This window comes from Haematobia irritans, chromosome 1, assembly GCF_050003625.1.
Source record: "Haematobia irritans isolate KBUSLIRL chromosome 1, ASM5000362v1, whole genome shotgun sequence".
Classification (NCBI taxonomy): Eukaryota; Metazoa; Arthropoda; class Insecta; order Diptera; family Muscidae; genus Haematobia; species Haematobia irritans.
Genome location: NC_134397.1, coordinates 54003871 through 54028351, shown reverse-complemented (window position 1 = coordinate 54028351; position 24481 = coordinate 54003871). Strand labels below are relative to the sequence as shown.

Genomic DNA, 24481 nt, shown 5'->3' with positions numbered 1-24481 from the left:
ATTTGACATTTGTTACGTACACTATATTTATCTCTTTCCCACTCATTGATGTTAATCAAAATGCTCGCGCTCTGAATTGTAAAATTCTTCCTTTTCCAAGAGTCGGTAAATTTTGATGTCAAGGCGTAAACGGAGTGTGTGAAGAATAAGTTTTATTTATTATTTGGATAAGTGTTAAATAGCTTCAAAAATGTCCACAGCGGAAGGTCAAATTGGTGTAAATACAAATTTACAAAAGCAGGATCTAAATAATTTGGTAAATGCCTAAAATCAACAATGAAAAAAAATGCCAACTCCAGGGCAAGACATCATCACACAGCACACAACTGGCAGTCAACAGGGCGTTAAAGAAAGTGAATAAAATCCAGGAAAATTAGTTTGGAGGTGAAATATTGGCATGAAAAAGGGAAACAATGTATATCACAAAACTTATTGTGTCAAAATTGGGCATAAACATTTTTTAATTTAGATGGTACAAAGAAATGCATATTCGCATTACTGAGTTGACGTGAAAAAATCTGCACGTGGCGCTATGGAGCATTTCCAGGCTTTATTTCCAAAAAAATGCAAATCTCATAATTTACCACATTCGTTTGTAAAAATTTGTTCAAATATTGTAATTATTGCTATGTGAAATGATTAAGACATTTTTCTGATGCAATTTTTCGAGCTAAAATTCTAACCTCAAAAAATGCCACGACTAATAACCACTTTGCGCTTTTCTTGCCGTTTTGTGCTGCTGTGCTGTTGTATCGACCCCTGCAAAAGGTGGCATTCGGAGTTAAGGAAATAGAAGATGATTTATTTTATTTGATGTATTCACAATATTTTAGGATGTCAGCAATTTGACGCCGCTATCGCCTGAAGTCATTTCACGACAAGCTACAATCAATATTGGTACTATTGGCCATGTAGCTCACGGTAAATCAACAGTGGTCAAAGCTATTTCTGGTGTGCAAACTGTTCGTTTCAAAAATGAATTGGAAAGAAATATTACCATTAAACTTGGTAAGCTTTAAATAATAAATTGAATGGCTTTATTGATTTCTGCTGTAGTACAATAATCGATCGAGTGATATTTGTTTGAAGGTTTTTCAAAATTATTATTAAATAACTATTTGTGAAAAAAGACTATAGAATTACTTCAAAATATGAATGGTTAATATCCATAATTTTATATATTGATGTATAAAATAAGTTGACGGAAAAAAACTATGCCGATTTTGATTTTCCCTCGCAATTCCTACAATTATGTCTATCACCTGAATGGCTTTTCTACCTGCAGTCATTCTCAAGTGTTTCTTTTTGCAGAAAAAGATGTATATATTTACTAGTGTGAGTGTTCAAGCACTTCATAAAGAACTATTTACACATGCAATGGGAAATATTTTCTGGATTTTTTCCTAATTATCCCTCCTTATTAAAAATTCTACCTAAATGCTGCTAAATATTATTAATATATGCCTGACATATATTTCCTTATTCGAAATAATGCAAGAATATGCCTGGTGAAAACAAGATGACCTTTCGTTAAATGGATTTATTTAATAAATAATTGAATGAAATATATAAGAAAATCATTAAAATATATAGAATTTTTCGGTTAGGTAGAATTATTCGGTTCGTTTATGGGTAGCACATGCATATTTCCTTCTATGTAATCGATGTTCTTTCAACGGTTTCGTCAATATCCGAACTTTGTTGTTATATATGGCTATAAAGAGCGGAGTACCCCAGAATCTCACATCAAGTTTTTCTTTTTCAACATCGTCTAGAACTCACTCTTTAATATGCCCTATTTTTCCAATGCTTAAATACAGCATTCTTTTATAGTTCACGTTTGCAGGCTTTGGAAAACTATTGTGCCTTACAATGAAAGAAAATTTTCATATTGTCCAAACGAGTTTAAATCTTTATTGCTTGCTCATATATAATATTTATTATTGTTATTATAATTTTTTAGCATATATAGAAGATACTTGAAATCTTTTTCCTGTGAGGAGCAGTTCGATAGTTAGAGTGAGTGAGATGCAGTGCGATTGTTATAGTCAGTTTAGTAATATGGTTTATGAGATATAAAATTTAGTTTGTTATAGAATAAGTTATTTGAATTCAATATTTGGTAGTTTTATAACGGATTTTACTGTATAATCATTTTGGCCAATGTTGGCTTATCGATTATGAATAAAGAAATTTAGATTAAATTAAAAAAATATTGCAAATTTGCATAAAAAATAAGACCCCAAAAAAGACATCGAATCTTATTTCATCTTCGCAAATATCAAATTTAGATTTAGCTAATCAATACAGAATGATTCAAGTATACCTTTTCCTAGTTCTTTTTCTTATCAAAATAGATTTTCATATTCTGGATTCCAAATAATATCGCATAAATGCACCTACTGTAGGGAGCTAACGTACACCATTTATAAAAAATGTCGGCATTTTTATAATCATTAATTTAGTAGTGAATAAGGAAAATAATTGATTTGAATTATCCACATGATATTTACCAATAGTGTTGAATTTTCCATCAAGAAAAACTGTTCCATTAATTGTTTTTTTTTTTCGTTTGGTAGGGGTTTTCAAGACTTATCTGATATCCATATTGATTTCCAGACTCAGTAATGATATCAAACAAACCAAAAAATAAAAAAAAAGTAAATGGTTCCATAAACTTGCATCAATTAAAACCCATGAGAACTACGAATAACTTCCAAAGAATTTCTAAAAAACAAAGCAAATTGATACTCGATCGATATTAATGTTTGTCAAATCTCTAGTCATTTATTAGAAGTAGCAATTTATTAACACAAACAATAAATATACAATATAAAATCAACATTATCCCTATCACTTATTAATTAATACATATTATAGTCATATACAACATATTTCTTAAAAAGCCGGTATACCATATATGCAAAATTTTCCTACAATATTTATTTATTTTCTTCAAAAAACATCTTTTTAAGTAAATTTCCTGTTTATCAATTATCGAAATAAATGTACCCTATTTTGGCCCAAATAATTTTAAAAATATTTTTAAGCTGTAGACCGTTAAATGGGGCGGCAAATGCGTTCTGTAAAATTTTCCTATATTGCTGGGTTCTTTTGTTTGTTTTATTTTTTCCATTGCACCTAAATTTTTATAAAAATATTTGATAGGGTATAAAATTGATTTTTTTGTCTTATGATTTTAGATTATCTTTTTTTTTTTTGGTTTTATTAAAGAACTTTACCAGCAAATTGTTATAGAGAAACGTTATCTTTTATTACGTTTTATGTTTGTTTTTATTTTGTTTCCGGTATTCATTGCTTGCCCTCGTCGTGTGTCGTGTTTTGTTTGAACGGAAAATTTTGCAGAACGCATAAGTCAACAACGGTTAGAAGCTCTGCTAGCATCGCCGAAATTGTTACGCGAATTTGAGCTACAGCAGGAGGCAAAACATTGGCAAAGACTGAGCCAAAGACAAAAACACATGAAACAAGGAAACCATCACCAATTCACTGATCAAACATATCTAACACGCAGTTTCTCAGCTGATAGTCTACTCGAGCGTGGGTCCTCTGCTTGCCCTAGCAGTGGCTATGACAGCGATAATGCTTCGATCTGCAGTGGAGATTCACAATATGCAAAATCACCACCAAAATCCTTAATAGTATTGCTAACAAAGTCGAATCTAGTAGAGGAGGCTTTACAAAAGAAAATCGGTAAACGTCGCCGAAGTTCTTGCGCCAGTGATGCCAGTGGTAGTTCTAAACCCGCCAAACGTCAAAAACAAGAATATGTTGTTGAAAATATAGAGAGTCTTGAGTCTATAAATGCCGAACCAGTATTCTTTGTCAAATGGCTCAACTATCCAAAGTCACAAAATACCTGGGAAAGTTTTAACAATGTCAGTGAATGTGCTCTTTTGGATGGTTTCATAGAAGACCTGATGGTTCTACATCGTATTGTAATTGACCAGATACGCCAAGAATTCGAAGATAAAATAAAATCCGAAAACTTAGCCTTAAAACCAACTGATGTTAATATGAAAGATTTGGACGAATATGATCCCGTTAAATTGAAAGTTGATCTCATTTTATTGGCTCAATTTATCAATGCACGCTCCAGAAGTCAACGAGAGCCACAAAAAATACGCGAACGGGTATTGAAGTCAATGCTAATGGCTCCCCTATACCATAAGCGGAAACAACAATTGGCTTCCTTGCTAGAATGGCAAGAACGCATGAATGTGCATGAATACGAATCTCCCATTAATGTAGAAAACAATGCCGATTTGGATATCTTGGATCCCAGTTTTCAATATATAACGAAAAATTTTGCAGGCCTTGGAGTCGACTTACCCGTAGCCCCAAAACTTGGTTGTAAATGTGAGGACGGGTGCGCTCCCTCAACAAAGTGCTGTGCACGTATGGCGGATAGCTATTTTGCCTATGAAAAGAATGGCCGCCTTCGCATATATCCCGGCGAAGCAATATATGAATGTAATTCAAGCTGCGCTTGTTCCCAAGACTGCCCTAACCGTGTTATTCAAAGAGGTCGCCACAATTCTCTGTGCCTCTTTAAGACCTCAAACGGTCGGGGTTGGGGTGTACGCACCGAGAAACCAATGCGTAAAGGTGAATTTGTCGGTGAATACGTAGGTGAGATAATAACTTGTGAAGAGGCCGATGAAAGGGGTAAACAGTACGACGCCGTTGGACGCACATATCTTTTCGATTTGGACTATAATACGAATCAGCCACAGGCCAAGTATACAATAGACGCAGCCGTTCATGGCAATATTTGTCATTTCTTCAATCACTCATGTGATCCAAATCTGGCCGTTTTCCCATTTTGGATAGATAATCTTGATATTGATATGCCTCGTTTGGCATTTTTCACATTGAGACCCATAAAGCCGGGAGAGGAATTGACTTTTGATTACATACGTGGTGTCGATGGCGTAGATGATTATGAAAATCTTTCCGAAGCGGAGAAGGTTACCTGCCGCTGTGGAGCAGAAAACTGTCGTAAAGTTTTATTTTAAGTCTTGGACAAATCACAGTGACTATATATATTTTAATAATTCATTTTGTATTAAGAGGTTGTATAATTAAATTTATATACAAGACACAAATTTTATTAAAAACAAAAAAACAAAACAAATCAAGATCCCAACTCATGGAAATACCCATAATTTGTTATTGCACATTATTAAAAAAAAACGTAGAAACGTAAATCGGTGCAATTCTGAATATTTGTTATTAAATGAGACCTATTTTTTACTTATATACAAACGCACATACTCAATTATATATTTTTATCATTATTTACTTGTATTTGAAATGAATGAAGAAAAAGAAAACAAATAAATGACTAGAGATATTACAAACCACGAATTATTAAAAGAAACAACATGGCTATCTTTTATTTTTGTTTTGTGTAATTTTTATTCCATTTCTAAATCCAAGGTTACGCCAATGCCAAAATTTATAAATGTGACAATCCAAAATGTCCCAGACCGGCTAGTTTCATATCTGATAGTTCGAGCAAAGATGACAACTTTCCCTGTGCCCGCCCCGCATGCTCTGGTCGTTTTAGGTTGGTCCGTCATGTCAGCTTTGTAGATTGCCCTGGTCACGACATTCTTATGGCTACTATGTTGAACGGTGCCGCTGTTATGGATGCCGCATTACTCTTGATTGCTGGCAATGAATCATGTCCCCAGCCTCAGACCTCTGAACATTTGGCTGCTATTGAAATTATGAAACTGAAACAGATTTTAATTTTACAAAATAAAATCGATTTGGTAAAAGAATCGCAAGCCAAGGAACAGCATGAGGATATAACGAAATTTGTACAAGGTACTGTCGCTGAAGGAGCACCAATTATTCCGATATCAGCTCAATTGAAATACAACATTGACGTAAGTATAGATTAAAAATTTGTATATATTTTCAAATTATTAATGTGATATAAAATTAAATATTCTTGCATCGAGAAGATTACGTATTAAGCAATGTTTGACCGAATTGCATCCGTTTTCACTACATTGACTATAGGTTAGGTATAGGGGAATACCTTTATTTCAGTTTTTTTACTATTCAGTTCATTATGGTGAACTTCTCGCTTATCACTGAGCGCTGACCGACTCCATGCTTAGCTCACTGACAAGGTATATCCAAGTCCGAACGGCTTTTCACATTACCACTTAGAGACAGTGGGGGTATAAGCGTCCGCTGAAAATCTTTTTGGTATTCGGTCGAATCTGGGATTCTACCCGGTTGCCACAGTTGGTAGAATTCTACCAATAATGGTAGATTTTTTATTGTTTGGTAGATTGGTAGAATTTTTAATGTTTTGGTAGATTTTGCAAAATATACCTCTCCCACTAAGTGACAATTCAATATAAAAAAATAAATAAAATTTTGACAAATAATCTATAGAAATAAAATTATGACAAAATTTTCTATAGAAATAAAATTTTGACAAAATTTTCTATAGAAATAAAATTTTGACAAAATTTTCTATAGAAATAAAATTTTGACAAAATTTTCTATAGAAATAAAATTTTGACAAAATTTTCCATAGAAATAAAATTTTGACAAAATTTTCTATAGAAATAAAATTTTGACAAAATTTTCCATAGAAATAAAATTTTGAGAAAATTTTCTATAGAAATAAAATTTTGACAAAATTATCTATAGAAATAAAATTTTGACAAAATTATCTATAAAAATAAATTTGTTGACAAAATTTTCTATAGATATAAAACAAATATAAAACAAAAAATAAATTTGTTGACAAATTTTTCTATAGAAATAAAATTTTCACAAAATTCTCTATAGAAATAAAATTTTGACAAAATTCTCTATAGAAATAAAATTTTGACAAAATTCTCTATAGAAATAAAATTTTGACAAAATTTTCTATAGAAATAAAATTTTGACAAAATTTTCTATAGAAATAAAATTTTGACAAAATTTTCCATAGAAATAAAATTTTGACAAAATTTTCTATAGAAATAAAATTTTGACAAAATTTTCCATAGAAATAAAATTTTGAGAAAATTTTCTATAGAAATAAAATTTTGACAAAATTATCTATAGAAATAAAATTTTGACAAAATTATCTATAAAAATAAATTTGTTGACAAAATTTTCTATAGATATAAAACAAAAAATAAATTTGTTGACAAATTTTTCTATAGAAATAAAATTTTCACAAAATTCTCTATAGAAATAAAATTTTGACAAAATTCTCTATAGAAATAAAATCTTGACAAAATTTTCTATAGGAATAAAATTTTGACAAAATTTTCTATAGAAATAAAATTTTGACAAAATTTTCTATAGAATTAAAACTTTGACAAACTTTTCTATAGAAATAAAACTTTGACAAACTTTTCTATAGAAATTAAATTTTGACAAAATTTTCTATAGAAATAAAATTTGACAAAATTTCCTTCAGAAATAAAATTTTGACAAAATTTTCCATAGAAATAAAGTTTTAACAAATTTTTCTTCAGAAATAAAATTTTGACAAAATTTTCCATAGAAATAAAGTTTTAACAAATTTTTCTGTAGAAATAAAATGTTGACAAAAATTTCTATAGAAATAATATGTTGACAAAATTTTCTATAGAAATAAAATTTTGACAAAATTTTCTATAGAAATAAAATTTTGACAAAATTTTCTATAGAAATAAAATTTTGACAAAATTTTCTATAAAAATAAAATTTTGACAAAATTTTCTACAAAAATAAAATCTATAGAAATAAAATTTTACTCTAGGACTTTATGTCTCTAAATTCCACGTATGACTGGCACCCGCACTGACAATTAGGAACTCAATATGTTTTTCTCCTCGAACAGTCTGACCTAACCGTATAGAATGCCTTCAAGAGGTCAAAATCCATCAGAACCATCCTGTGCCACGACTTGAACTGGTTGAGGGCTCTATTTATAAATGCTGTAATTGCATGTTTTTGTGTTATGGATTTTACGGAATCCATGTTGGTGGTTGGCAGCTGGAAAATTATCCACAAGGCTGGGAAGAAGTATAACTTATTTTTTCACATATAGGTGGCACTGAAACGAATTTTTATATATGAATTTATTTAATTGTGATGTGTCGCTAGTTCGTTTATCATGGACGCGACGATTGCCTCATCACTGTCGGGATGCTCAACAAAGTGACGGTTAAAAACTCTCCTCGCTCAAGGTGACTGATATCCCATCATCCCTTTGAGAGTGCTCGTATTGTTGACCAAAACCTTCCATGTACCTGTGCCTAGGTTACAATGCTTCTAGTGCTCTAACTATGTGCTTCGCTTGTGCTTGTCGACAATCTTATTAATTTCTATATTCAGTAGGAGGGTCGATTAATGGTGGGAATTATGGGGTGGTAGTCTGATCCCAGCGAAATCAGGGAATGTTGATAATATAAAATTTTTATTTATTTTTTTTTTTCATTGTCTTGGTTTCATAATGCTCTTACATGTCCCAATGAATTTTATTGTTATACATTACAAATAAATATTAATTTATTATTAAATTCCTATTTCCAGGTTTTGTGTGAATACATTGTTAATAAGATTCCTGTGCCACAACGAGATTTCAATGCACCACCTAGACTAATTGTTATTCGTTCATTTGATGTTAACAAACCAGGTTGTGAAGTTAACGATCTTAAAGGTGGTGTTGCTGGTGGTTCCATCTTAGCCGGTGTTCTTAAGGTTGGCCAGGAAATTGAAGTACGTCCCGGAGTTGTGACAAAAGACAGTGAAGGCAATATAACATGTCATCCGATTTTCTCACGCATCGTTTCACTATATGCGGAACAAAATGAACTTCAATATGCTGTTCCTGGTGGTCTGATTGGTGTTGGTACTCGAATTGATCCCACACTCTGCCGTGCAGATCGTTTGGTGGGTCAAGTTTTGGGCGCTGTGGGTCAATTGCCTGATATCTTTATAGAATTGGAAATTTCGTATTATTTGTTGCGCCGTTTGTTGGGTGTACGCACAGATGGTGACAAGAAGGGTGCACGTGTAGAGAAACTTACAAAGGGAGAAATTCTCTTGGTAAATATTGGATCTCTGAGTACAGGCGGTCGTATTTCGGCAACTAGAGGTGATTTGGCGAAAATTGTTTTGACCACACCTGTATGTACGGAAAAGGGTGAAAAGATTGCCTTAAGTCGACGTGTGGAAAAACATTGGCGGTAAGTGTAGCTTCTCACACGTTATTGACTTGCGTGTAAATTTTGAATATTCGTTTGTTTTTTTATGTGTTTACAGTTTAATTGGTTGGGGCCAAATCTTCGGTGGCAAAACTATACAACCGGTTATTGATCGAAATGCTCCTTCATCTAAATAATTTCTCTTCCTATATATAGCCAAACCCTCATCCTTTAAAATATATAATTTTACAATTATGTTCGATCAACAACAGCAACAAAAGCAACAACAACTAATACATTCACTTATGGGCGCCAATGATTTGCGTAACATCAGAAGAAAATTAACAACAGCAAGAACAGAAAAGATTCAACTTTATGTTGAATCCTCCTACGTTATTCTTATGTTATATAGATTGTGGTTTTTTTGGAACACAGATATGAAAGAAATTATGTTTCTTTTGTCGCTATTCTTTTTAAAGAAAATAACTGCATTGTTAAGACAAAATAAAACGCATTTTTTACACCACACAAAACAAAACCCTATAGTTTTCAGTTTTTTGTACAAGTTGCCGTAGGTATATTTCTAATTTAGAAATAATTAAATATTTTTTTTTCAGATATTTAACTATTATTTTATGTTATAAAGGATCCAATACTTCGAAACGAAACCGTGTCACGGTTGCCACTCGAACCAAAAATAATCTACCAAAATTTGGAGAAAATGTTACCAAATTCTACCAAACTATAGAAAATTTTGTCAATTTTTATACCCTGCGCCACACTGTGGAACAGGGTATTATAAGTTAGTGCATATGTTTGCAACACCCAGAAGGAGACGAGATAGACACGTGGTGTCTTTGGCAAAAATGCTCAGGGTGGGCTCTTGAGTCGATATAGCCATGTCCGTCTATCCGTGAACACATTTTTGTAATCAAAGTCTAGGTCGCAGTTTTAGTCCAATCGACTTCAAATTTGGCACAAGTATGTGTTTTGGCTCAGAATAGATCCCTATTGATTTTGGATTCAGATTTAGATATAGCTCCCATATATATTTCGCCCGATATGGACTTATATGGCCCCAGAAGCCAGAGTTTTACCCTAATTTGCTTAAAATTTTGAACAAGAAGAACAATTAGTACTATAGTTAAGTGTGCCAAATTTTATTGAAATCGGTTCAGATTTAGATATAGCTCCCATATATATCTTTCGCCCGATATGGACTAATACGCTCCAAGATGCCAGAGTTTTGCACCAATTTGGTTGAAATTTTGCACTAGGAGTACAATTAGTAGTGTAGTCAAGTGTGCCAAATTTTATTGAAATCAGATTTAGATATAGCTCCCATATATATCGTTCGCCCGATTTGCACTCATATGACCACAGTGGCCAATCTTTTACTCCAATTTAATTGAAATTTTGCACAGGGAGTAGAATTAGCATTGTAGCTACGCGTGCCAAATTTGGTTGAAATCGGTTCAGATTTAGATATAGCTCCCATATGTATCGTTCGCCCGATTTACAATCATATGACCACAGTGGCCAATCTTTAACTCCAATTTAATTGAAATTTTGCACAGGGAATAGAATTAGCATTGTAGCTATGCGTGCCAAATTTGGTTGAAATCGTTTCAGATTTATATATAGCTCCCATATATAGCTTTCGCCCGATTTACACACATATGACCACAGATGCCAATTTTTTGCTTCGATTTAGTTGAAATTCTGCACAGGGAGTAGAATTAGCATTATAGCTATGCGTGACAAATTTGGTTGAAATCGGTTCAGATTTAGATATATCTCCCAGATATAGCTTTCGCCCGATTTATACTCATATGACTACAGAGGCCAATTTTTAACTCGGATTTAGTTGAAATTTTGCACAGGGAGTAGAATTAGCATTGTATCTTTCGCCCTATATGGAATAATACGCTCCCAGAAGCCAGAGTTTTACCCCAATTTGGTTGAAATTTTGCACTAGGAGTACAATTAGTAGTGTAGTCAAGTGTGCCAAATTTGGTTCAGATTTAGATATAGCTCCCATATATATGTTTTTCTGATTTCGACAAAAATGGTGAAAATACCAACATTTTCCTTGTAAAATCGCCACTGCTTAGTCGAAAAGTTGTAAAACTGACTCTAATTTTCCTAAACTTCTAATACATATATATCGAGCGATAAATCATAAATAAACTTTTGCGAAGTTTCCTTAAAATTGCTTCAGATTTAAATGTTTCCCATATTTTTTACTAACATTAGCCGACATAAATTTTGAGTCTATAGATTTTGTAGAAGTCTATCAAATTCTGTCCAGATCGAGTGATATTTAAATTTGTGTATTTGGGACAAACCTTTTATATAGCCCCCAACACATTTGACGGATGTTATATGGTATCGAAAATTTAGATCTACAAAGTGGTGCTGGGTATAGTATAGTCGGCCCCGCTCGACTTTAGACTTTCCTTACTTGTTTTATAGAAAATTTTGTCAAAATTTTATTTCTATAGAAAATTTTGTCAAAATTGTATTTCTATAGAAAATTTTGTTAAAATTTTATTTCTATAGAAAATTTTGTCAAAATTTTATTTCTATAGAAAATTTTGTCAAAATTTTATTTCAATGGAAAATTTTGTCAAAATTTTATTTCAATGGAAAATTTTGTCAACATTTTATTTCTATAGGAAATTTTGTCAAAATTTTATTTCAATGGAAAATTTCGTCAACATTTTATTTCTATAGAAAATTTTGTCAAAATTTTTTTCAATGGAAAATTTTGTCAAAATTTTATTTCTATAGAAAATGTTGTCAAAATTTTATTTCAATGGAAAATTTTGTCAAAATTTTATTTCAATGGAAAATTTTGTCAACATTTTATTTCTATAGAAAATTTTGTCAAAATTTTATTTCAATGGAAAATTTTGTCAACATTTTATTTCTATAGAAAATTTTGTCAAAATTTTATTTCAATGGAAAATTTTGTCAAAATTTTATTTCTATAGAAAATTTTGTCAAAATTTTATTTCTATAGAAAATTTTGTTAAAATTTTATTTCTATAGAAAATTTTGTCAAAATTTTATTTCAATGGAAAATTTTGTCAAAATTTTATTTCAATGGAAAATTTTGTCAAAATTTTATTTCTATAGAAAATTTTGTCAAAATTTTATTTCAATGGAAAATTTTGTCAACATTTTATTTCTATAGAAAATTTTGTCAAAATTTTATTTCAATGGAAAATTTTGTCAAAATTTTATTTCTATAGAAAATTTTGTCAAAATTTTATTTCTATAGAAAATTTTGTTAAAATTTTATTTCTATAGAAAATTTTGTCAAAATTTTATTTCTATAGAAAATTTTGTCAAAATTTTGTCAAACTTTTATTTCTATAGAAAATTTTGTCAAAATTTTATTTCAATGGAAAATTTTGTCAACATTTTATTTCTATAGAAAATTTTGTCAAAATTTTATTTCAATGGAAAATTTTGTCAACATTTTATTTCTATAGAAAATTTTGTCAAAATTTTATTTCAATGGAAAATTTTGTCAAAATTTTATTTCTATAGAAAATGTTGTCAAATTTTTTTTTTTTTGAAAATTTTGTCAAAATTTTATTTCTATAGAAAATTTTGTCAAAATTTTATTTCTATGGAAAATTTTGTCAAAATTTAATTTCTATAGAACATTTTGTCAAAATTTTATTTCTATAGAAAATTTTGTCAAAATTTTATTTCTATAGAAAATTATGTCAAAATTTTATTTCTATAGAAAATTCTGTTAAAATCTTATTTCTATAGAAAATTTTCTCAAAAATTTATTTCTATAGAAAATTTTGTCAAAATTTTATTTCTATAGATTTTTTTTTTCAAAATGTTATTTGTATAGAAAATTTTGGCAAAATTTTATTTCTATAGAAAATTTTGTCAAAATTTTATTTCTATGGAAAATTTTGTCAAAATTTTATTTCTATAAAAAATGTCAAAATTTTATTTCTATAGAAAATTTGGAGAGGATTATTTTATATATAGAAAATTTTGGCAAAATTTTATTTCTTTAGATAATTTTGGCAAAATTTTATTAGTATAGAAAATTTTGGCAAAATTTTATTTCTATAGAAAATTTTGTCAAAATTTTATTTCTATAGACAATTTTGGCAAAATTTTATTTATTTAGAAAAATTTTATTTCTATAGAAAATTTTGGCAAAATTTTATTTCTATAGAAAATTTTGGCAAAATTGTATTTCTATAGAAAATTTTGGCAAAATTGTATTTCTATAGAAAATTTTGGCAAAATTTTATTTCTATAGACAATTTTGGCACAATTTTATTTCTATAGAAAATTTTGGCAAAATTTTATTTCTATAGAAAATTTTCGCAACATTTTATTTCTATAGAAAATTTTGTCAAAATTTTATTTCTATAGAAAATTTTGGCAACATTTTATTTCTATAGAAAATGTTGTCAAAATTTTATTTCTATAGAAAATGTTGTCAAAATTTTAGTTCTATAGAAATTTTTGGCACAAGTATGTGTTTTGGGTCAGGGAAATAGAATACTTTATATAAAATCTAACAAATTTGGGATGGTATCGAAAAAGTAGCAGGCTAAAATATAGTCGGTCCTGCTTGACTTTAGACTTTCCTTGATTGTTTTAGACTAATTATTTATGGGACCACTATCGAAAATGAATCAAGCTAAGAACGATCTATTGTACTTTAATAAAAACAAAGAGAATTTTTTGTACTTACAAAATAATTATATTTATTTGAATATCTTGTAATACCTTTGTGGATAAAAATAAAGATACTTTACAACTTAAAACTAATACTGGATTATAGCTTCCAGACTTTTGTGCTTCACTATTAAACTATGTAATGGTGTTTTTTTATCTCTCGGGAAAACTCAAACAAATCTTATAGTAATTTGATAAAAGTAATAGAAGTCAGAAAGAAAATAAATAAATATTTAAAAAAAAATTATTAAATTTGTGGCACTATAGCAAAGGTCTCTTTTTGAGGACATTATGAACAGCCTTCCGACAGAGATGTAAAGTAGGTCATACGGAATTTTGAGATAAGCAGTCAAAGACACGTGAAGTGAAACAAGGGGTTCCCCCCAGGTGGGGTCATATCTCCATCATTGTTTAGCCTTATTTGTAGGAATATACACATTTGGAATCCCATCTTTTTTTGGAAATCTTCTCTGCAACTTTTGACTGTATAATAACTTAACACAACTTTGTTCTTTGAGTGAAAGCTGACTTGTTTTCTTCTAAGTCTATGGGCCCATGGGCTAGCCTTTAGGCGTTTAAAGTTGGTCACATCGGGTGTATGCAATAAATGTAGATGTCAAATCCATATTTACGAATCGATATCCATGATATTTTCTTTTTTCGATTTAACTTGTAAAATGTATGCGTATTAGTATATCTCTATTTGTTCGAGGGATATGGGCCTTACATTTTTAACAAAGTGGAGTCAATATTTTGGACCTCCATTTTTTCTGTCGTAACTTTTTCTAGACTTGGCCCAATTTTTGATTGTTTTTTAAAGAACAAAAGATTAAGGTACGTTTTACATCATCCATTTTAGTCAAGTTCTTCTGTCCCAATTAAAAAAAAAAAAAAAACAATAATATTAAATTGCAAATACACACAAAATTTTTTTTCTGATTCAATCACGAAATTAATTGATCCAATTAATTGTTTAATTGAAATGTCTTCAAACACAGAAATGATAGTATCAATTAAAAAAAATAATTAAAAGTCAATTAAAAATTAATTGATCTAATAAAAAAATTAATTCATACTATTAATTTTTGTGATTGATTTTTGATTGAATTAAAAAATTTATTGAATCGATTAAATTTTTAATTGAATATTTTTTAAAACTCAATTAAAATTTTAATTGGAAAAATTTCATGAAATTTTTTTCTGTGTAGCCTCATGTAGAGTGATCAAAACAGCGGTGGTCGCTGCTTTTTGAAATGACCGGTTCAACCGGTTTTCATAAAAATACGTAATTTTGAAAGGAAAATCTAATTTTATTGTTACAAAAGATTAACGAAAAAACTAATTCGATAATTTATTAAAAGTTTGACACAATTTATTTAATTCAAATGTACGTTGCACCTATATGGAAAGTGATTTCATAGCAGTTTATTAAAATACCCAGATGCGTTTGTCTAGTTTTAGCATTAAAGTGACATTTTTACAATGAAAATATAAAAACCGAAAGCCGGTTGTTGAGGCCTTGAAAACACCTGTTCTAACGGACTCCCGAAAATGGGATTTTCAAGAAAACCGACAATCGGTTTAAGAAGTCAAACTGGTCCACCGGTTTTGATCACACTACTCATGTGTCAACTATCTGCGAAAGGTTTCAACAATCTACCGGTAAACAAGTGAGAAATATGCAAATAAAGAAGCTGACGGATTTTCGATACGAATTTTGGTAGATTATAACGGATTAAATAAAAAAATAGATTATACATTCAGTAATATTTCTTAAAATCCCAGCAAAAACTCTCATTACCCGGTAATCTTGTAGGTAAGCCTATTTAAAAATTAATAACCATTTATTAATTGGCATCGCTTCGGATTACATTTACATACGCATGTCCTAGGAGGAAAGTACTTCACCTCCGGCATACCTTCGGCCATGAAATAAGTAGTGTATAAAGAGCATATGATCACCTAATATGTAATCAGTTTGTCGTAGTTTGTAAAATAACTACTTATTTCCTCAGGTAACCAAATCTCGAAAATAAATACTTCTGTCACCGATTCTAATGGATCAATGATGTAAAATGGACACTACTTGAATAGGAACTTAAAAAGTAAATTAAATTAAATGAACATTGTATACACATATGTACATACAAGGATAGTTTTTGAATAGTATAAAACGTAGTTCTCTACGCTGAAAAAAGCTTTTCCGGTTCCAAGGATTTTGTCTTTACACTAATTAATTTGGTATTGATTACGAGCCAAAGAAACGGAGAATTGAAGTGATCCTAGGAGACGAATTTGAATCTTTATGATTTTTTTCAGCAAAATTATTTTTCATGTAATTATACCCATTTTTAAGTCGAATGAACTGTAAGTTTATCCACTCTTGGACAAGGCAAATAACGTTATGCGTATTCTATGCTAAGCAAAACTCGCAAAAAAAACTTTGGCCTCACAATATTTTCTTTCAGTGTATGTTAAACCCTATGAAAATAATAAAAAGAATACAATGCATAATGCCGTTTATAACGAATCCAAGGAGAGATATAAATTTGGATGTACATATAACTCAGAATGAATTGCAACATTAAACGCATAATTCCATTATTAAACTAGAAAACTTACTAAAACAACTAGTGAGTTAAATTCGTGATTACTACCTACCCAGCAAAAACTAGGTAACCACATCTCATTACAATTGACATTACCAGGAGTAAAGCTGTCATTACACGTTGCATTACATTGCGGCGAGTTATAATGACTAACTTGTAATGACAAAAATAAATACTTCTCGGTAATTTTCGAATTGTTATTCTCAAATTTTTAGGCAGTTGTAGTTAACGAATTAATAAAATAGAATAAATGATGGTACCATTAGGTATAATTATTCACATAATCGAGCACTTACATAAAAATCAAAAAGAATATGTAATGTAACGGTAATTCTGAAAATGTTTCCCTTAAGAAATTTTTGTCACAAATATTTCATAATAATTGTGTTTAATGACATTATCATATTATGTTTTAAATAAATGCTTTTTTATACCTCATTCACATTACACTTCAAAAATGCGCTTAAACTAAATTTCAAATGAAAAAGAGACTTAAAATCCACTTTTAGTAGATTTCGAACCTTATGTGAATTGGCTATTGCATATATTATAACGTAATTCACGAATCCAACTCCCTTAAACAACCTACATTTATTTCTATTTTAAGTGTGAAATTAATTTGCATCTTATTTAGATTATTTATTAGATTTTTTGTGTATACAATATTCGTTTCTAGTCAAGTAGTTCTTCTATTACAGCATCGCTCGCCATATTTTGATCCATTGTAATCGGCGATAGAAATCAATATTTTCGAGATTTGGTTGCCTGAGACAATAAGTGGCTATTTTGCTAGCTTTGGTGTATCTACGAATAAGTCATTACATATTAGGTGATTATATGCTTTAAATGCACTACTTATTTTATGGCCTAAAGTATGCCTGGGGAGAAGTACTTTCCTTCTAGGACATGCGTATGTAAATGTAATCTGAAGCGATGCCAATTAATAAGTGGTTATTAATTTTTAAATAGGCTTACCTACAAGATTACCAGGTAATGAGAGTTTTTGCTGGGTACATTCATTTAAATCACCATTATTATGAAATGCATGGAAAATCTTCAGAATCAACGTTAGATTACATTTTTTTTAAATTTTTTTTAAGTAAATGCTCAATTCAGTTGATGTTTATAGTCAATTATGCCATGATTTATTCCATTTAATAAGCCATTATCGGTCAACTGCATTACATTTGGAGAATAATCATCACAAATTACTGAGAAGCATTTATTATTGTCATTATAAGTTAGTCATTATAATTCATCGCAATGTAATGCAACGTGTAATGAGAGTTTTGCTGCTGATAATGCAAATTGTAATGAGTTGTAGTTACCTACCCAGCAAAAACTCTCATTACCCGGTAATCTTGTAGGTAAGCCTATTTAAAAATTAATAACCACTTATTATTTGGCATCGCTTCGGATTACATTTACATACGCATGTCCCAGGAGGAAAGTACTTCTCCCCAGGCATACTTTCGGCCATAAAATAAGTAGTGCATTTAAAGCATATAATCACCTAATATGTAATGACTTATTCGTAGATACACCAAAGCTTGCAAAATAGCCACTTATTGTCTCAGGAAACCAAATCTCGAAAATATAGATTTCTATCGCCGATTACAATGGATCAAAATATGGCGAGTGGTGCTGTAATAGGAGAACTACTTGAATAGAAATAGAATATTGTATAAATAAACAAAAAAATCTAATAAATAATCTAAATAAGATTACACTCAAATTAATGTCACACTTAAAATAGAAATAAATGTAGGTTGTTTAAGGTTAAGAGGGAGGATTCGTGAATTACGTTATAATATATCCAATAGCCAATTCACATAAGGTTCGAAATCTACTAAAAGTGGATTTTAAGTCTCATTTTTATAAGGCAAATGGCATTTGAAATTTAGTTTAAGCGCATTTTGGAAGTGTAATGTCAGAGAGGTATAAGAAAGCATTTATTTAAAACATAATATGATAATGTCATTAAACATTATGTTGAAATTATTATGAAATATTTATGATAAAAAATTCTTAACGGAAAAATCTTCAGAATTACCGTTACATTACATATTCTTTTTGATTTTTTATGTAAGTGCTCGATTATGTGAATAATTATATTAACTACAACTGCCTAAAAATTTGAGAATAACAATTCGAAAATTACCGAGAAGTATTTATTTTTGTCATTACAAGTTATTCATTATAACTCGCCGCAATGTAATAATTAATTCTTAAAAAATGGTTTAAACAAATTCCAAAAAAGTTATTTTTTAAATTAATTCTAAAAAATGGTTTAAAAAAATTCTAAAAAAAGTTATTTTTGTAACCATCTTCTAATGGCCTATAGGCTTGATTTTCCCAATAAATATAAAATAAAAATAAATAAAAAAATCGAGCAATTTTTCATAATTTTTTGTTCGGTTACATAGGAGGAAAATGTTCTTAACCCTTCAATATTTGGTACACCCAAAGAAATTTGTTAGTAGGGACAACAGAAAAGTTTGCTAAAACAGCAGAGAGTCTGCTGAAAAAGGGAAAGCAGTCATTGTTTACTGAAATAGTAAACATTGTCTGCTATTTTGATAAGCTCGATTACTCTGAAACCTGTTTTAGTTTGATTGAACATTTAAAAATGTAAACTTAGGAGCTATCCTAACACAAAACAATATTTTATTAATATTTATAGTATTTGCCCAAAAATCAGAATATTTATCAAATTGAGGCATAACCGTAAACAATATGTTTCTGATAGTATTTAAGGTATTGTAAAATATACCAAAAACTACTATGGATTCTTAAATATGTTTTGGGGAAAATTGTATAACCCTAAAATTTTATAATTTGTTGTTCGTTAGACCCTGAAGAACGAAAATATAACAGCAGGCATCGACTGCTGTTTGTAGCAGACTTTTTTCTATGAGTGTAAGATCCCTGTGGAAGTTTTTGACTTTTTTATTTCATAACTCTTTTTTTATCTGATCTCAAAGATGATAATCTATGACTACATGTACCAATTAGTACAGGGATCATATAAAAGACAGATTTATGCATGAATAAAGTCCAAAAAGTCCCCATGGATCTTACCACATATCGGAGGGTTCAATACCTTTTTAAGCATATTGTCAGTTTAGGTCATTTTCCTATTTCCCGCATTTTCCAGTTTCCCGGTTCATAATTACTACTAAAATAAAATTTCATACGCCCGAGGTGACCTATTTTCAACACCTATATAGGCCTGTCCGTGGGCCCACAGGGGGCCCGCAAACTTGCAAAAATTATGTTATGTTATTAGCTATTCAAAAGTTGCAGAGTTATTTCCAAAAACAAAAAAAAAACGATTTGGAACCACTGTGCATGGTTCAAACATGGACCAAGAAATCTTATATAGAGCAATAGGCCGGTCAGAGTTGAACTATGCAATGCAATGGTGCATTCCACAGGGAAGCGATACGCAGTAGAATAACATAGGCCCCTCAAATCGCTGCCTCAGATGTGTGACTTGGTATATGTGCCATATCCATCGCATCGAAAGAATAGGCCATATCCCAGGCAAAACTGAGCAGTACTCTTCCTGAAGCCATAGCCCATAGCACCGATGGAAATTGTGTACCACATGTAGTTTTTAGCACAACTAAGATCAAACAAGTGCAGCCGTCTCAACTGCTATTAAATCTGAATTCTTTTTCTCAGCAGTTCTGACTTGCTAAAATAACAAACATTAGTTTAGTCGAAACAAAAGTAGGAAATTTGCTGTTTTAGTAGACTAGATTGCATTCCTTTTTTCAGCAAACAAAAATTGCTAAAGCAACCGACTTTTAAACAAAATAAATATAAAAATTTAAATTGACACGTTCATGAAAAATTTACAATAATATATGACCTGTAATTATTTCTAAAATATGAATAAGCATCATTTCGTTGATATTTTCCAAAAATAGGAAGATAAAATACAAAAAAAAAGGAACTAAAAAAGCTAAGCAAATTGAATTTAAATGTATGGAAATCATTTATGAAAATGGCGGGTTGTCGCGGTTACATATAAATATAGGTAATACACATAAAAATATTTTTTTTTCTTATACATATAAATTTTTTGTGATTGTTTTTTTTTTTATCTTATAAAATTGTCATCATTGGTCATGGTTTTGTTGTTATAAAAATAAAGAGAGAAAAAATACTTTTAAAAAGTCTCTAAACAAAACTAATAAAACTGACAAATTCCAAAATTTGGATGAATAATAATATAAGGATACTTAAAACAGATATTTGGCATTGAACTTATTAAAAAATATTATTGGAAACTAAAACAAGGAACTTATTTGGGTAAACCTAAAGAAACTATTGTTTGCAATAGCAATATTTACGTAATTCGGGATTTCTTTCGTATATACAATTGGCTTGTGAGCCATATTTATTGACACGGGATATTTCCGTGAGTTTTGTATTCATTTTTTGTGTTTCTATATGGTGATAAACACTTGCTTCGAATAGGGAATCTCCAGGTGATACCATTATCTGAAGTTGATAAATTACTTCGGAGTTATGAGTTTTATCACCCATTTCAGCCATGTAGCCATCAACATCTGCATTTCCTTTAAATGCCAATAAAGCACTATGAGGCATTAGACGCATGGCCCAATTGATTTGTTTCAATTGTAATGGTTCACAATATGTTCGAAATTTTTCTGTGGCAGTGTTGATTGTGTTGATGATACTCCCAGCAGCTTTCAACAAGGGTCCTCCTACTGCTAACTCATTGGTGACATTCAATTGTTGCCAATTCAAGCAAGCACACCAATGAGGTTCTATGTAAGCATCAGCACATGAACGATTCTTAGGAATGTTATCGAATAATGATATAGCACGATTTTTAGCTAAATCGGAAACTTTTACATTGTGCTGTTGATTTGGTGTGGATTTGATCTCTTCATTGTCATAGGATAAATCGTTCGATGTGGGTTTTTGTAGATCTAGGTGAAAAATATAAAATAAATAAAAATAACCGTTTTATTGTAGCTAATCAAAATTGATTAGAAATCACAACAAAAAACTAACAAGATATTTTTTAGCACCTAAAGCTCATAGAAGCAGGTAACCACCTGTTGTGTATTTGTACATTTTATCAAGCGAATAACAATTAGTAAAATTTTCAGATTTTAAAATGTTACCCAATGGATTTTCAAGATTAAAATTAGGCTCTCTTTCCTGAAATATCATAAAACATAAAAAAATAACACCTACCTAGAATGTGCTTAAGTGTGGCATGTACATCGAATGGTGTTGTTAAACGGTCGATATTCTCAACGAAATTCTCGTACTCACGAGGGAATCGTTTCTTAAAAGATTCAGGAAAAGTAAAACTAAAGAATGGTAAACGTTCCTCCTGTTTCCCCTGCAACGTCGAGCGCACGTCTGAAAATCTGGAAGTTGAAAACAAAATTGTTAAATTTTATTTACTTATTATTAAAACCACCCGTATGAGAAAATTACACCCAAAGAAATTAGTTAGTAGAAACAGCAGAAAAGTCTGCTAAAACAGCAAAAAGTCTACTGAAAAAGGGAAAGCAGTTACTGTTTTCTGAAATAGCAAACATTGTGTGCTATTTTTTAAGTTCGATTGCGCTAAAATATGTTTTAGTTTGGGTGAGACAAATAAAAATTTCAATTTAGGGACTGTCGTAACACAATTAAAACAATATTTTATGAATATTTATAGTATTTGGCCAAATATCGGAATATTTATCAAATTGAGGCATAACAGCAAACAAAATGTTTGATGAACGCATTTTGGGGGCATATTACAGTGCAAAAATATTACAAAAAAACTACTTTTGGTTTGGTAAAATTTTATCAATTGTTGTTCGTTAAAACCTGGAATACAAAAATATAACAGCAGACGTAGACTGCTGTTTTTAGCAGACTTTTTTTTTCTATGAGTGTAGGACAATATCGCTAGATTATGAAATACAAAAATATAATAGCAGATACTATTTTCAAGAACCAAAAATAGTATTTTTTTGTACTCCAGACTTTCATAAAAGCTTCTAAGTGCGATCAGCAAACATTTTATTTGACGTTATGTCTTAATTTCATTTAAAAATCCTATTTTTTGGAAACTACAAGAAATACCCAGCAAAAACTAGGTAACCACATCTCATTACAATTGACATTACCAGGAGTAAAGCTGCCATTACACGTTGCATTACATTGCGGCGATTTATAATGACTAACTTGTAATGACAAAAATAAATACTTCTCGGTAATTTTCGAATTGTTATTCTCAAATTTTATGCAGTTGTAGTTAACGAATTAATAAAATAGAATAAATGATGGTACCATTAGGTATAATTATTCACATAATCGAGCACTTACATAAAAAAAAATCAAAAAGAATATGTAATGTAACGGTAATTCTGAAAATTTTTCCGTTAAGAAATTTTTATCACAAATATTTCATAATAATTGTGTTTAATGACATTGTCATATTATGTTTTAAATAAATGCTTTCTTATACCTCATTCACATTACACTTCCAAAATGCGCTTAAACTAAATTTCAAATGCTATTTGCCTTATAAAAAAGAGACTTAAAATCCACTTTTAGTAGATTTTGAACCTTATGTGAATTGGCTATTGGACATATTATAACGTAATTCATGAATCCAACTCCCTTAAACAACCTACATTTATTTCTATTTTAAGTGTGAAATTAATTTGCATCTTATTTAGATTATTTATTAGATATTTTGTTTATTTATACAATATTCGTTTCTATTCAAGTCAGGGTTGGCCTGTCGCAAACTGTGACTTTTGCGACATACGTTTACGACGGTATAATACGTATGTCGCAAAAGTCGCAAACCTAGTGTAGAAAGCCTAATTTGGAATTAAAGAAATTGTGAATATTTTTTAATTTAATTTAGTTAAGCTCCCCGATAAAAGGTATGCAAAAAATGTCCTATATTGTATTTATTCAAAACTCTACTAGATTTACATCTCTCATTCACAACTTGAAACTATTCTTGGTTTTCGTGGACCAAGCTTTAGCTGCATCAACGAATGACTAGCTACAATTTTGAAAAATTTTAATTAGTATGGAAATTGGTTCTAATAAGCCAAAAAGTGATTTTATAAAATTTTTTCTAAACAGCAACAGCAATAAGTAGTTTTCCTTCCTTCCAGTTTCTGCAGTAATTTGTGAAAGGTTAACTATGAGCGAGTACCGACCGTCACGTTTACTGCACCATCGAGTAGTTTATAGTAATTTTGGCTTCAAATTTCCAATTGAAATAACTATATTCTCAAGTATTTTAAACTCGTTAATAATTTTATGAACATTCCTGAGAATTGAAACTTCTTCGCATATATCATCATCTTGGATATCATTCGCTGCCTATCTGAAGGGTCTGAAGTATTTGGAGTTTGCGACGTTTGCTACTTTTTCTACATTTACGACGTGTATGTGACGTTTACGACGTTTACAACTTTGCGACAGTCGCAAACCTTAAAATGTTTGATACAGACCATCTCTGATTCAAGTAGCTCTTAAGTAAATCATTACATATTAGGTGATTATATGCTTTAAATTCACTACCTATTTTATTGCCGAAAGTATGCCTGGGGAGAAGTACTTTCCTTCTAGGACATGCGTATGTAAATGTAATCCGAAGCGATGCCAATTAATAAGTGGTTATTTATTTTTAAATAGGCTTACCTACAAGATTACCGGGTAATGAGAGTTTTTCCTGGGTATTAATTAAAATTCTTAATATATTGTTTTTATTGTCCCCTTTCCTTCCTTTTTCAGTCAAATTAAACCATTTTATTGTGAAGTCGGGATTAAAAAATAACAGACAATGTTTGCTATTTCAGCAAACAGTAACTTCTCTCCCTTGTCAGCAGACTATTTTCTGTCTTAGTAGCTTTTTTCCTCCGTGTTTAGTACACAGAAAAGAATTTTCTGATTCGATCACTA

At 30.2% G+C, this 24481-nt stretch overlaps 2 protein-coding genes across 3 annotated transcripts in view; one reads left to right on the top strand and one right to left on the bottom strand.

Moving 5' to 3' along the window:
- The first annotated feature begins 43 nt into the window (after positions 1-43).
- On the top strand, positions 44-9714 carry LOC142220932 (eukaryotic translation initiation factor 2 subunit 3). Of its 2 annotated transcripts, XM_075290357.1 has the most exons (5): positions 73-256; positions 834-1008; positions 5464-5918; positions 8563-9218; positions 9295-9714. In XM_075290357.1, the coding sequence occupies exons 1-5, from the start codon at positions 191-193 to the stop codon at positions 9371-9373; spliced, it is 1431 nt and encodes a 476-aa protein (XP_075146472.1). In that variant the 5' UTR covers positions 73-190; the 3' UTR covers positions 9374-9714. The 2 variants fall into 2 exon arrangements, with proteins under 2 accessions (XP_075146471.1, XP_075146472.1); XM_075290356.1 differs by lacking the exons at positions 5464-5918; positions 8563-9218; positions 9295-9714 and adding an exon at positions 3367-5158 and having other exon boundaries at positions 44-256.
- Positions 9715-13903: 4189 nt separating this feature from the next.
- The window catches only part of LOC142220931 (uncharacterized), a 35211-nt gene continuing 24633 nt past the window's right edge, over positions 13904-24481 (bottom strand). Inside the window, exons 7-8 of the mRNA XM_075290355.1 lie at positions 21753-21927; positions 13904-21481 (exon numbers count right to left, since the gene is read on the bottom strand). Coding sequence (XP_075146470.1) covers positions 20846-21481; positions 21753-21927 — 811 coding nt within the window. The 3' untranslated portion in view covers positions 13904-20845. The remainder of the gene's footprint in view (positions 21482-21752; positions 21928-24481) is intronic.

Bases quoted from the DNA above. Each gene is read 5' to 3' on its own strand.
- LOC142220932 (XM_075290356.1), top strand. From the start codon at position 191: ATGTCCACAGCGGAAGGTCAAATTGGTGTAAATACAAATTTACAAAAG. The intron at 257-833 runs GTAAATGCCTAA...ACAATATTTTAG, and splicing joins AGCAGGATCTAAATAATTTG to GATGTCAGCAATTTGACGCC. The intron at 1,009-3,366 runs GTAAGCTTTAAA...AAAATTTTGCAG, and splicing joins AAATATTACCATTAAACTTG to AACGCATAAGTCAACAACGG.